Source organism: Salvelinus namaycush, chromosome 31 (assembly GCF_016432855.1).
Source record: "Salvelinus namaycush isolate Seneca chromosome 31, SaNama_1.0, whole genome shotgun sequence".
In the NCBI taxonomy this organism is placed as follows: domain Eukaryota; kingdom Metazoa; phylum Chordata; class Actinopteri; order Salmoniformes; family Salmonidae; genus Salvelinus; species Salvelinus namaycush.
In genome coordinates, this window is record NC_052337.1 from 35,273,420 (window position 1) to 35,285,696 (window position 12,277).

The 12,277-nt window shown below is 42.6% G+C and overlaps 1 protein-coding gene across 2 annotated transcripts in view; it reads left to right on the forward strand.

Moving 5' to 3' along the window:
- Nucleotides 1-2,910: 2,910 nt before the first annotated feature.
- LOC120026368 (protein FAM222A-like) overlaps nt 2,911-12,277 on the forward strand; it is a 35,879-nt gene continuing 26,512 nt past the window's right edge. Inside the window, exon 1 of one of the 2 annotated variants that reach the window (XM_038971212.1) lies at nt 2,911-3,183. Coding sequence is in view for 1 of the 2 variants with exons in the window: in XM_038971211.1 (XP_038827139.1) it covers nt 7,635-7,693 (59 nt within the window). In the remaining variant the exon portion in view is untranslated. Of the gene's footprint in view, nt 3,184-7,505; nt 7,694-12,277 lie in introns of those variants that run through there. The other variant, XM_038971211.1, reaches the window with a different exon arrangement.

Below are 12,277 nucleotides of genomic sequence, written 5' to 3' on the forward strand. Positions count from 1 at the left end.
GTGCGGGGAGCAGGAACAGGGCACACTGGACTCTCGATGCGCACTATAGGCCTGGTGCGTGGTACCGGAACTGGAGGTACCGGGCTGAGGGCACGCACCTCAGGGCGAGTGCGGGGAGAAGGAACAGTGCGTACAGGGCTCTGGAGACGCACAGGAGGCTTGCTGCATGGTGCCGAAACTGGAGGCACTGGGCTGGAGACACGCACCACAGGGAGAGTGCGTGGAGGAGGAACAGTGCGTACAGGGCTCTGAGGACGCACATGAGGCTTGGTGCGTGGTGCAGGCACTGGTGGTACTGAGCTGGGGCGGGAAGGTGGCGCCGGATATACCGGACCGTGTAGGCGTACTGGCTCCCTTGAGCACTGAACCTGCCCAACCTTACCTGGTTGTATGCTCCCCGTCGCCTGACCAGTGCGGGGAGGTGGAATAACCCGCACCGGGCTATGTAGGCGAACCGGGGACACCATGCGTAAGGCTGGTGCCATGTAAGCCGGCCCAAGGAGACGTACTGGTGGCCAGATATGTAGAGCCGGCTTCATGGCACTTGGCTCAATGCTCAATCTAGCCCTACCAGTGCGGGGAGGTGGAATAACCCGCACCGGGCTATGCACACGTACAGGAGACACCATGCGCTCTACTGCGTAACACGGTGTCTGCCCGTACTCTCGCTCTCCACGGTAAGCCCGGGAAGTTGGCGCAGGTCTCCTACCTGACTTCGCCACACTACCCTTTAGCCCCCCCCCAAGACATTTTTGGGTTGTACTTGCGGGCTTCCAGCCTTGCTTCCGTGCTGCCTCCTCATATCGTCGCCTCTCCGCTTTAGATGCCTCCAGCTCCGCCTTGGGACAGCGACACTCCTCTGGCTCTGCCCAGGGTCCTTCTCCGTCCAGAATCTCTTCCCATGTCCAATCCTCCTTGACCCACTGCTGCTGTCGTTGCTGTCCGTTAACCCGCTGCTTGATCTGGGTTTGGTGGGTGATTCTGTAACGGCATTCCTCCTCCTCTTCATACGAAGAGGAGGAGTAGTGATTTGACCAAAGTGCAGCGGGTTGTGAATACATAATGATTTATTAAATCAAACGATGAAACACGAAAACAAACACTTGGAAGGAGTTTACAAAATAACAAAATGGAGTAGACAGACCTGGACATGGAACTTACATAAAATACACGCAGAACTCACGAACAGGAACAGACTACATAAACCGAGACAGTCCCGTGTGGCGCGACAAACACTGACACGGACGACAATCACCCACAAACAAACAGTGAGAACAACCTACCTTAATATGACTCTCAATCAGAGGAAACGTCAAACACCTGCCTCTAATTGAGAGCCATACCAGGCAACCCAAAACCAACATAGAAACAGAAAACATAGACTGCCCACCCAAAACTCACGCCCTGACCAATAAACACATACCAAACAACAGAAAACAGGTCAGGAACGTGACATGCTGCTGGTGATTCTCTGATCCACCTCTACGCAGACGATACCATTTTCTATATAATTATTATTTAAAAAAATAAAATCAATCAATCAATCCAAACTGTGCAGAAGCCAATTAATGAATGGAAAGAGACATCTGTTACCAAACACCAAAAAGTTTAATGACCTTCGGAGATTGTCAAGCCAGGCCTTCAATACTGGGTAAGCCTACAAGGTAGGAAGGATGTATTTTCTCTTTGTCAAGATTGACATAGTCTATTTATTGTGGTGTTAAACACAAACCATGATATTGAAGTGCCCAAAGTCGGTATGTTTTTAAAATTGGTTGTGGGGTATATTGGCACAGAAACCTGTTGGTGGAAAATTTGTTGCATATATATTTTATAGAATTATAAATGGCATCAAAATGTTGAAAATCTGATTTCCCCCCTGGCTGATCATTGTCTGTAGCCGGTTCTGATTGTAGTGTAATGAAACAGGCAGGGAGACGGAGCTCGTCTGTGGTGGTTGGCGAACCCTTAACTTTCTGGCCGTAGCCCTGCCTGGCATCAACTGTGACACAGAAGCATGCTGAAATAGCAAAGTCGATCCACGTTTATAAACACAGCTATTGTTATTTATGGTTGTGAACATTATTTTGAGTTAATTTGATGAGTGGGGAGGGTGTTCCATTTATTTTACAGTACAAGGGGAGGGTCATGTAAAAATATTTTTTACTTTGTGGAGGGGGGCACACGTAATTTTTTATGACACCTTGAGTTGGACCAGCCCCTCCCCCCAGTACATTTTGATCTGTCCCTGAGATGTAAAATTGCCCCACTAAGATCTCTTTGGCAAAAACTTTAAAATTAATGACAGATTTCTTGAGTTATCTTAGATTAATTTTGACTATTTTGAGGAAGTGTATACTGGCAAAAGGATCTCAAAATGGACAAACAGTACTAATGTAACTTTTTAAAAAATGTTTTAGCTAAGGTCTTTTAACGAAGTATGCAAGCACACTCGTTCGGTTTGGCTAGCTAAATCTAGGCGCCAGCTGAACTGAAGCATGCCGATGCCTTAAGGCCAGCTGGAAAGCCTTTTAGAAGAGGCTTAATTTTTGTGGTAGCCTAATTGATGACACTCAAAACGTCTTATTTCAGAAACCATGTATCTATTGGTGTAGGTTACATTTGTGTTCGATCATGTGCTAATCGAACAACAATGAGTAAATTAAACATATTTTAATCTCCTTTGTTGTAGAGTGAGACCCTGACAGAAGCCATGCAATACCCCTTTAAGTTTTTCCGCGAAATAACAACGTGCTCACCTAGACGCTTGCGGCGTCACCGTGGTTACCGCCTTCTGTTTCAAACGATTGGTTGAGCCGTGGGAATATTCAAATTTACTCTTAATTGATTGGTCGGATGCCCGGTTTGTGCAGTCGGGAGAATTCATTCCTTGCACTTCGACATCTTTCATTTCGGTCGGCTTTGGGGAGAGAAGAGGACATGGGAGACAATTTGAACAGAATATAGCTACAAACTAATTTATTTTCAATATCAACCCATTTGGCATTTCGAACATACTTTTTAAAAGTGGTTCTCATGGATATTTTCAGACCTATAATTCCCAGTCTCATCGGACTTCAGCAACGTCTCTTTGGAAAAGGAAATACGCCTTCCGAACAGGGGAACAAGCATCCAGCAGTGGCGAGCCAAAGATAAACAAGCCTTATGATAACACTGAACACTGTATGTAAGAAATAGTTTTTATGTGCTATTCTAGTCTTCGTTGCATTACTTCATTTGACATAATCTCGCCAGGCTATCCATTCAGTTTAATGCATTGTTTGCGGTCATCAGCAGGTGCATTCATTTGACGAGGCTATGGTTAAGATTTGTAGACCTTAAGAATGATGGGAATGGGAGGGAAATCAATCTCCTTTTATGAAACGTGGTGCATTTATATTGCCTAGATTGTTCCACTTGGATCAAATAAAGGTGAATTAATCCAGCTAATCCATCAATGTCTTGTGCGCAATGAGACCAGTAGCCCACTAATATGCGTATGGTCCCAGACCCAGTCTAGACTTGTTCATTATTTGTCCTGTAGTCTAGAATGACTTTCCTTTAGATTAACTGTTTTATGGAAACAGTCTGCCCTTGAATGCGGCATGTATTGGACCTGGTTCGAGAGACTGTGGGACAGATTTGAGTAATACTAGAATATTAAATATATTGGACTGGGACACAGGGTGGAAGGCTACTTTCATGTTTTTGATTGTCCGCTCCGTTTTAAGGCATATCCAGATACCTAACTGCTAAATTTATTCTTTAAATGTATGTTGAGTATTAGACTAGCGTTTTTCAGTTCCCCTTTTGTGCGCATTTGGAACTAGTCATAGCTGCGGAGGGTACTGCTCCACCCCCTAAAAAAGTATTTAAAAAAATATTTTTTTATACGTTTTTGTTTTTACTAGTATTAGCAGACTAGTTGTTGCCCTGTCCCCTTTTCTGCAATTGTCATTCTAATGGCATCCAGAAAGAACAAAACCCTGTCCTCAAACATTTACATCAAAAGGTGCAAAGTTATGGACAAAGACACAAAACATCCACATCAAATTCAATATTTTTCTTGATCAAATAACATGTAAAACTACAATGTTTTGTCCAGTATTAATTTACCGTCTTTACAAACCACAATGTAAATGTACATTACTGTATTGTACATAGGCTGGTCATCTAGGTTTGTACCCGTAGACTTTCCATCACCATGAAGAAAAACAATGTGCAATACAGTAATTGAGTACTCATGTGGCTCAGTTGGTAGAGCATGGCGCTTGCAATGATAGGGTTGTGGGTTTGATTCCTGCGGGGACCAGTATGAAAATGTATGCACTCACTACTGTAAATTGCTCTGGATAAGAGCATCTACTAAAATGGAAAAGGAATGAATAAGGCATTTCAGTTTTCACAGAACTAAGTTGCAAAGTATTTCAAGAAACTGGAAAACATATATCAAGTAATTGTTTTTATATTGTATTATCAGTAACTTTTTGTACAGATAATTATCATACTTTTCCAAAAAAGTGGTCCACTGGGCCTTTTACTAGTCCTGTATTAGCGGACCGATATAGAGGTCTTCAGCATGGCACCCCCAAACTACTTCTCTTCCATATGGAACCAGTCACTGATTGAAAGCTACAAACGGGTCTAGTCTGGCATGAAGTTCCACTCTGTCTCTGAGGCGAGCAGAATGTTTTTTTGGCGGATGTACAGCCTGCAATAAAGGAGGACTTATGTGTCAGAAACCCAGTGGTTACAGGAAATGCTTTGAAGTATATTATTGGCCCTTCAAAGCTGCATCCAAAGGCTATCTTCCACGTCTATTGGCAAAGCCGGAGGAGGAATCCTCACACCTCATTGCACCTAGAGGCAGGGCTGAAGGTTGGCCGCAGTAGAGGGCCATCGATAATAGGCCGAGGTGTGAAATTCTATCCTGCATGCTTTCCTGGCGGTGTCAGATCATTTATTGGGTAGAGAGCGGTCACATCTTCTTCCCATCTGAGGTTTAGCAATAAAAGAGAGACACAATGGCAAATTAACAACTTACTCTACTATCTGACTTTTCTGGCAATGACAAAACTAAAACATTTTTTATTGAAGACATCTTTAAAAGCACATTTTAACCAGACTAAGTCTGAAATGCAAAGTTTTCAGTTTATGTTCTCAGTGTAGTCTTTTGAAGCCCATCGGGCCATATGTATGATGGACAGTACTTGACTTGGACTGAAATAGGTGCCGGTACTCATTTTGTTTATATTTAGGTGCAGGAGCTCCACACTACTTTTGAGCTCATATTCTATAAGAGGAGCAGTAGAACATTTGAGGTGCCGGTACTCCGCTCCAGTGAGCTCCTGCCCAAGTCAAGCACTGATGATGAATAGTCCTGAGAACTCATTCCATCCGTCTCCATGTCTCTTGCCTCAGTACCTGAAAGGCCTCTGTCTGTATAAATGTTATACCCTAAAGCATCTGAAACAAAATTAGGGAGGACCTGCTCTCACTCCTGCCCACTCACATAATTTAGCATCATTATGGGATTGCCTCTGAATATATTTAAATCATGAAATAAACATTATGGCCTTTTGAGTAGAGCGAATGTAATTAAACTAAATGAAAAATGCTCTGACTTACCCTCCCCCACATCCCCACTAAGGAAATTGCTTTATTCACACATCTTGAGTTGACATTCAATCTGTTTGACTGGGCTCTACTTTAATAATTCTGTCAAGTCTGCAGTTTGAATAGCAGTGGCAAAAAAATGTTACTTTCAGCTGCCACTCTGTGTGTAGTGCTGTATGTTTAATATATGACTGAGCATAAAGTCAATGTAATTACTCTGAAATTGCTTTGGCTTTGCCTGTAATGTCTGTATTGGTTTTGACAGACAACATCCTTCATTTTGGGGAACATTTGGGTTGGAGGATGGAAAGTGTCCTTGTGTTTATTATACTGGAGTGATATAACCCAGGCCTAGTGGGGGTGTCAGACATTTTACTGAGTAGCCTAGTAGCAAAACTGATATATCGGCATACTCTACTCTAATTAACATTCTAGATATTGGCTTGGCTTGTGCTTTTTCTTGATCTGAGAAACAGTTAAAACGCTTAGCTTTTTATGGCTTGGCCAGCCTGTAGTCCGTGTATCAGAGGCTAGCGGGTAGAATTACAAACAGTCATGTGCACTTCTCCCTGGGGTTTTCTACAGATCACCTCACACCCATCAGCATTTTATCTCCGGATCCATGATGGGGATTTTGTCATCTGCTGGCTTGTTTCTCTCTGCTCTCCATGCAGGTCACCATAGGAGTAGCTCTTTTGAAGGTTCTGCGTTGGCCCCCCGGTCCACTCGTCTAGCCACTCAAGTTTTCAAGTTTTAATGTCACATGCACAAGTACAGTGAAATGCCTTTCTTGCAAACTCTAAACCCAACAATGCAGTAATCAATAACAATACAAAAAATAACACAAGGTAGAACAAAAAAACACAAGAAATAAGAACACGATAAAGTAAGTAAGTAAGCATACTATATACAGGGTCAGTTTCAGTAGCATATTTACAATGTGCAGGGATACTGGATTGATAGTATGTTATGCCTCTGTTGCATGTTATGCTCTGCTAGGTTTCAAACCAATGAGGTGTGTGCATATTTAGCCTGGAGTTCTATGATTATCTTAGCTACTATCATTTCACCAAGAGATTTGGAAATGATTTTGGAGTGTGTAGGTGACATGCACATCCCAAATTTCTCCACCGGCTAACAAAAAAAAGAGTGATGATAAAAAAGACATTGAAAATAATTCTGCACCACCACAGGTAGGGCTACATAATATCACATTGTATTATGTATCCCGTAGTTACTCTGCAGGAGGCTATATTTCCTACTGTGTGCAGCAGGCCCACCCACTCTCATGTGCCGATGAACTGTAAGATAGAATTGATAGGTTCAACCAGTCTTTCCCTTTATGCAGTCCTTTGCGCTTCATATCCAACACACAACTAGGCTATTAGGCCTAGTCATGGGGCAAAACAAAATGGCTATTATTACCAAGATGGTTTGTTGATGATAACCTAATAGTGGGAATTTGTGTTTCCTGCCCAGTGACTGTTTGCTCTTTTTTTGTTTGTGAGATCGAGAGAGTCAGTGGAGGGTAAAGTGACCTCAGAGAGTGCATGGACGGCCAATCACCATGCTCTGCTTAAAGGGATATTGTCAATGGCTTGGTTGCTAAGCTGTTTCTCCCATGCATCCATAGTAATCACCTTTTATCTCCTAACAATGTCATGTGTAATTATGAACTAGCTGCCATCTTTTGAAATCTGCCTAATTGGTCTTTTTTAAATTTTGATGGGATGAGGAGGCTAAGAGACAGGGGGTTAAGGGTGGGGGTTAGAGGATTGGATCTCTGGGGTCATTGGGGAGGGGAAGCTCTGGGGGCTGTCGTTGCTGTGTTTGCCATTTGAAACAGCCCGTTGTTTTGTGTACATTATGGTGCTCCGAAACCTCAAAGAATACACGTACTGCCTGATTGCACGCAAAGCAATGTTATCTGCCCTTACTGGGAAGGCAGCAGGCAGAGGTCGTTTTGGATTAGTCTAGGGACTAAAGTCCTCTTTCTCCAAGAACAGTTTGGTTTTTCCATGCCGCCCTGCGAGGACCAGAGCTTATCATTAAGTGTGGAAAAGGAGTTCTCTCCAGTGTGAGTACCCTGCAGGGAGCATTTTGCCAATCTTTTCTCATGACTTCTCTGTTTTTATTAAAATGTTTAATGACTTGAAGGAATCAGTGACCCTTAACAGCATAATGAATGGCCTTGCCTGCACTGACAGGAGAGGGGAGGGCATGGTGGGTGGGTATGTAGGAGTTTGGCAGTGAGAAGCACTGTAGCCAAAGCTATACTGTAGGAACATTTTTACTTTGTAGACAACATCTCATCAGGCAGGCATAGCTGCCACTTTGTCTCTAGAGGGTGGGTAAAAGAAACAGTTAGGATCTTGATGGGAAATTGATTATTAAACCCTAAGGACATACAAAGACTAGTTAAAGGATTTGTTCTTGGCCAGTTTGAGAGCATAAACTCAATCAAAGTACTTGTAAAGCCCAGTAACAATGATTGCTTGAGATGGTCTATGAGAATATTCATGAGAGGTCTAACTTGACTTTAGTCTGCCCTGTCTGTGGTATAGGCCAGTCCAGTCTAGTCTGGTTCTGTAGACTCTTCACCAACCATGCTAATCTGTAGAGAGAGTCAGAAGAACATCTGTCACTGTGTTTTGACTAGAAAAGCTTCCATCTCTCCCATGTGTGCTCTAACTGATTAAAGACAAAGACAGGCCTTTTGATTATTGCCTGGGTTCATCTTTTGCGGTTTCCACTCCCAGCAGGTGAGACTGGCAGTCAGTAGGCGGATCATAGACGCAAAGCATCTGTAGATCAAAACGGATAGTTATTGCTCTGACGTTGTGTGTATGTTTATACCTAGCTAGCTTTTGAACATTGCTCATTACAATAACTTGGGATTTTCTTTGTTTGTCAAAGCTTCTTCTGTCAGAAAGGTTGAGTACCTGCAGCATAATATGCATGTTTTTGTAAGGCATGGACCATTTCTCAAGTTGATTCATTGGAAACAAACATCTGTTATGTCTGTAGTTGTTGGGCTGTGGTCTGATAGCTTAAGGTGTGTTTTGATTAGATCCAGGCATCTTGTCAGTGCCCTCAGTGAGCAGTCCTCTCTCTCTACCCATTTGTCAGCCCACCCACACCCATTAAAACCTGTCAGAAACTGTTCAGGGTAAAAGAGCAGGCTTTATGGGAAGCACAAAGTCTAACATGTCATACAGAGGAACTGTATTTTGTCGTGAAAGCATTCATTCACAATTCAGTTCAAGGCCATCCAATGTGGTAGTCCACAATTAATAAACAATTTTTACAAATATATTATGATGACATTTACATGCAGAGCACACAGCGGGCATATCGACGTAAATATTATTGTTGGTTATTAATAGAGGCAGACTAAATAATGATCTCTGATGCAGCCAATACAAAGTGTCAGTGGTGTGGGACGGGAAGCCCAGGAATGGGGCATTTGATTGGCAAACATCTGTATGGACAACAGACAGGAAGAGATCTGTCTGTGCACTCTGCCTCACTAACTGTGTGTTTTTATATATATATATATATATATATATATATATATATATATATATATACACCACACACACACACTAGAAGTCAAGGTTGGCCAATGTTCCCCAGGGTTATCCAGTCGGTGTGTGGGATGAGGATAAGATAAGGCCCTGTTTACTTTTTATGCTCCCTCGGCTATTGCCAGGCTCCATGCCCAAAGCACGAGCAGTGATTTTACCTTGGCACCTGTGCAAGGACAGGGTTGAGGGAGCCCAAGGCTCTGTACCAAGGCTCCCTACTGTGAGATCCATTAATGATGCCCTGACAGAACTGAATGAGTTCATGGGATGTATGATTAGCCTACATGGGCTGTATGTTTAGGTTACCTACTCCCCCCAAGTTGACAATGTGTCTGGTAAAATATATATTTTTCTTTCATTCTAGTAGAGAATTTTATTTTTGGTTGGCGATTTAGTATTTTTTTTGTGGTTGTGCATGTACTTGGCCTAGGTCTAAAGAAACGTTTAACTGAATTTGAATACTCTACTGAGTCTAGGCTTCTCATCCCCTCCCGCTCTCAAAATGCATCTGCCAGAAGTCTCTCGAGGGATATTCATATCGACCCATTGTATTTATATTCCATACATTTTCGAGCAAGTGGATGCATTGTATAGAAATAACAATCCTCCAAACCCTGCTTAACACTGTTGTAATACCTTTTTATAGAAGCTAATCTCAATGGAAATGAGGCTCATTGTTGTCAGCCTCAGGCCTTGTGCAGCTCATTGTGTGGAGCAGAGCTGTTCTGGGTTGTTTGGATGTCCTGCAGTTACACCTTGTTTTCTTTTTTTGTAAAAAAAAAAATTGAGAATAAGAGGAAAAATCTGTCTCTCTCTCAAACCATGTTCTGATACCAATTATGGAAACTATTAGAGAATTTAAACAGGATGGCTCTTATCGGCTAATCCGGGAGTAATAGATTCCATTAAAAATGCATGAGGGGGTGCAGAGATGAAACCGGCAGCTGCAGTAGCAGTGCTGTCTGTCAGTCTGTTTTAGACTCAGACTAGACTGCTTGCCCTGTCTCCCTGGCTCCATCGCTTTGACAGGATCCTGTGTCCATTTAGAGGAGGCCTTTGAGAGTCAGTAGATAGCTTGCAGTCACACTTAAAGACTATCAGTCTGGCATTGCAGGTCATTGATGGAAATGGTTGTTAATACTTTAGGGCTCACTTTTGGCATGAATTATTCACAAAACCTCCTGCATTTTCAGTGCTTTTAAAGCAGTCATTTTATAACCATTTTTACTGTCATCCCCAAACAGAACCTGTTGTTTTGCAGGTCTTTGTGACCATATCACTAATGGTGAGTCTTATCCAATGTTTTTACCAGTGTACTGTAACACCGTTGATGCAGGGTGCATACATTTCAGGTTGTAAAGAGCCTGTAGGTGGCTGACCGCTCTTTGCAAGGTTATAGCTCTGTTATTCAGAGTGATGACGCTGTAAGGAGGCCACTCAGTGTAGAGACGTAAAAAAAAAAGTTAAATTAGGTCAACGTTACTGTATGAAGTTTGTGTTCCTCCTGTGTCTGTGTTTGCATTTGGACCTGTCAGGGATTTCACAGTGGTTAGGGAAGGAAGGACGTTAGCATAGCACTCTAATGAATCCAGCTAGAGAGTGAAAAGGGCGCTCAGCCTAAACCTTTTTTCATGTTAATCTAATTATTAACTGAGGATTCTAAGAACTGCAAAGACAAGCTGAGAGGATTGGGGGAGGAATGAGGTGGAGGGGTTGAGGGAGGGGGGTTAGTGTGTGTTTTTTTTGTCTGTGTGTTTTAGTATTTATTGAAAGGAAGGGTCACAGGGCAATGTTACTCTGCTCCAGTCAAGGCCCTGGAGACCGTTCAGAGGAGAGAAGCGTCTGGAAGGTCAGGCAGATCACCGCCTTTTTATCTGTGTAATTTCCATGTAAAAGGACCCATGAGCACCAACGTGAAGTTCATAAGAGGATATCAAATTGGGTGTCAAATGAAGGCTGTCTATATTTTGAGGAAATGATACATACAGGAAAAGGGCTCTTAGAAAACATCTACCAGAAAAAGTCTTAAAAGATAGAAGGGTTGGCTGAAAACGTCACGAAAAATGATGTGCGCCCATCGATGGGGCGGAAGCTGTGTTTTGCTATGATTCTGAATGGTCAGATCGCTGGCAACAATGACAAGAAGCTGTGTTTTGCTATGATTCTGAATGGTCAGATCGCTGGCAACAATGACAAGAAGCTGTGTTTTGCTATGATTCTGAATGGTCAGATCGCTGGCAACAATGACAAGAAGCTGTGTTTTGCTATGATTCTGAATGGTCAGATCGCTGGCAACAATGACAAGAAGCTGTGTTTTGCTATGATTCTGAATGGTCAGATCGCTGGCAACAATGACAAGAAGCTGTGTTTTGCTATGATTCTGAATGGTCAGATCGCTGGCAACAATGACAAGAAGCTGTGTTTTGCTATGATTCTGAATGGTCAGATCGCTGGCAACAATGACAAGAAGCTGTGTTTTGCTATGATTCTGAATGGTCAGATCGCTGGCAACAATGACAAGAAGCTGTGTTTTGCTATGATTCTGAATGGTCAGATCGCTGGCAACAATGACAAGAAGCTGTGTTTTGCTATGATTCTGAATGGTCAGATCGCTGGCAACAATGACAAGAAGCTGTGTTTTGCTATGATTCTGAATGGTCAGATCGCTGGCAACAATGACAAGAAGCTGTGTTTTGCTATGATTCTGAATGGTCAGATCGCTGGCAACAATGACAAGAAGCTGTGTTTTGCTATGATTCTGAATGGTCAGATAGCTGGCAACAATGACAAGAAGCTGTGTTTTGTTATGATTCTGAATGGTCAGATAGCTGGCAACAATGACAAGAAGCTGTGTTTTGCTATGATTCCGAATGGTCAGATAGCTGGCAACAATGACAAGAAGCTGCCATGTGGGGAATCATAGGTGGCTAATTTCAGCAAGGTTTTATCTTGTTCTTGATACCATGTCTTGTTTTAAGGTGTTTTGACTGATTTCATGTCGATGCTAATATGGCAAAAACATTTGCTAGTTAACAACAGCAACGATGTATTTGATAGACAAGTGCTCTTTTTGC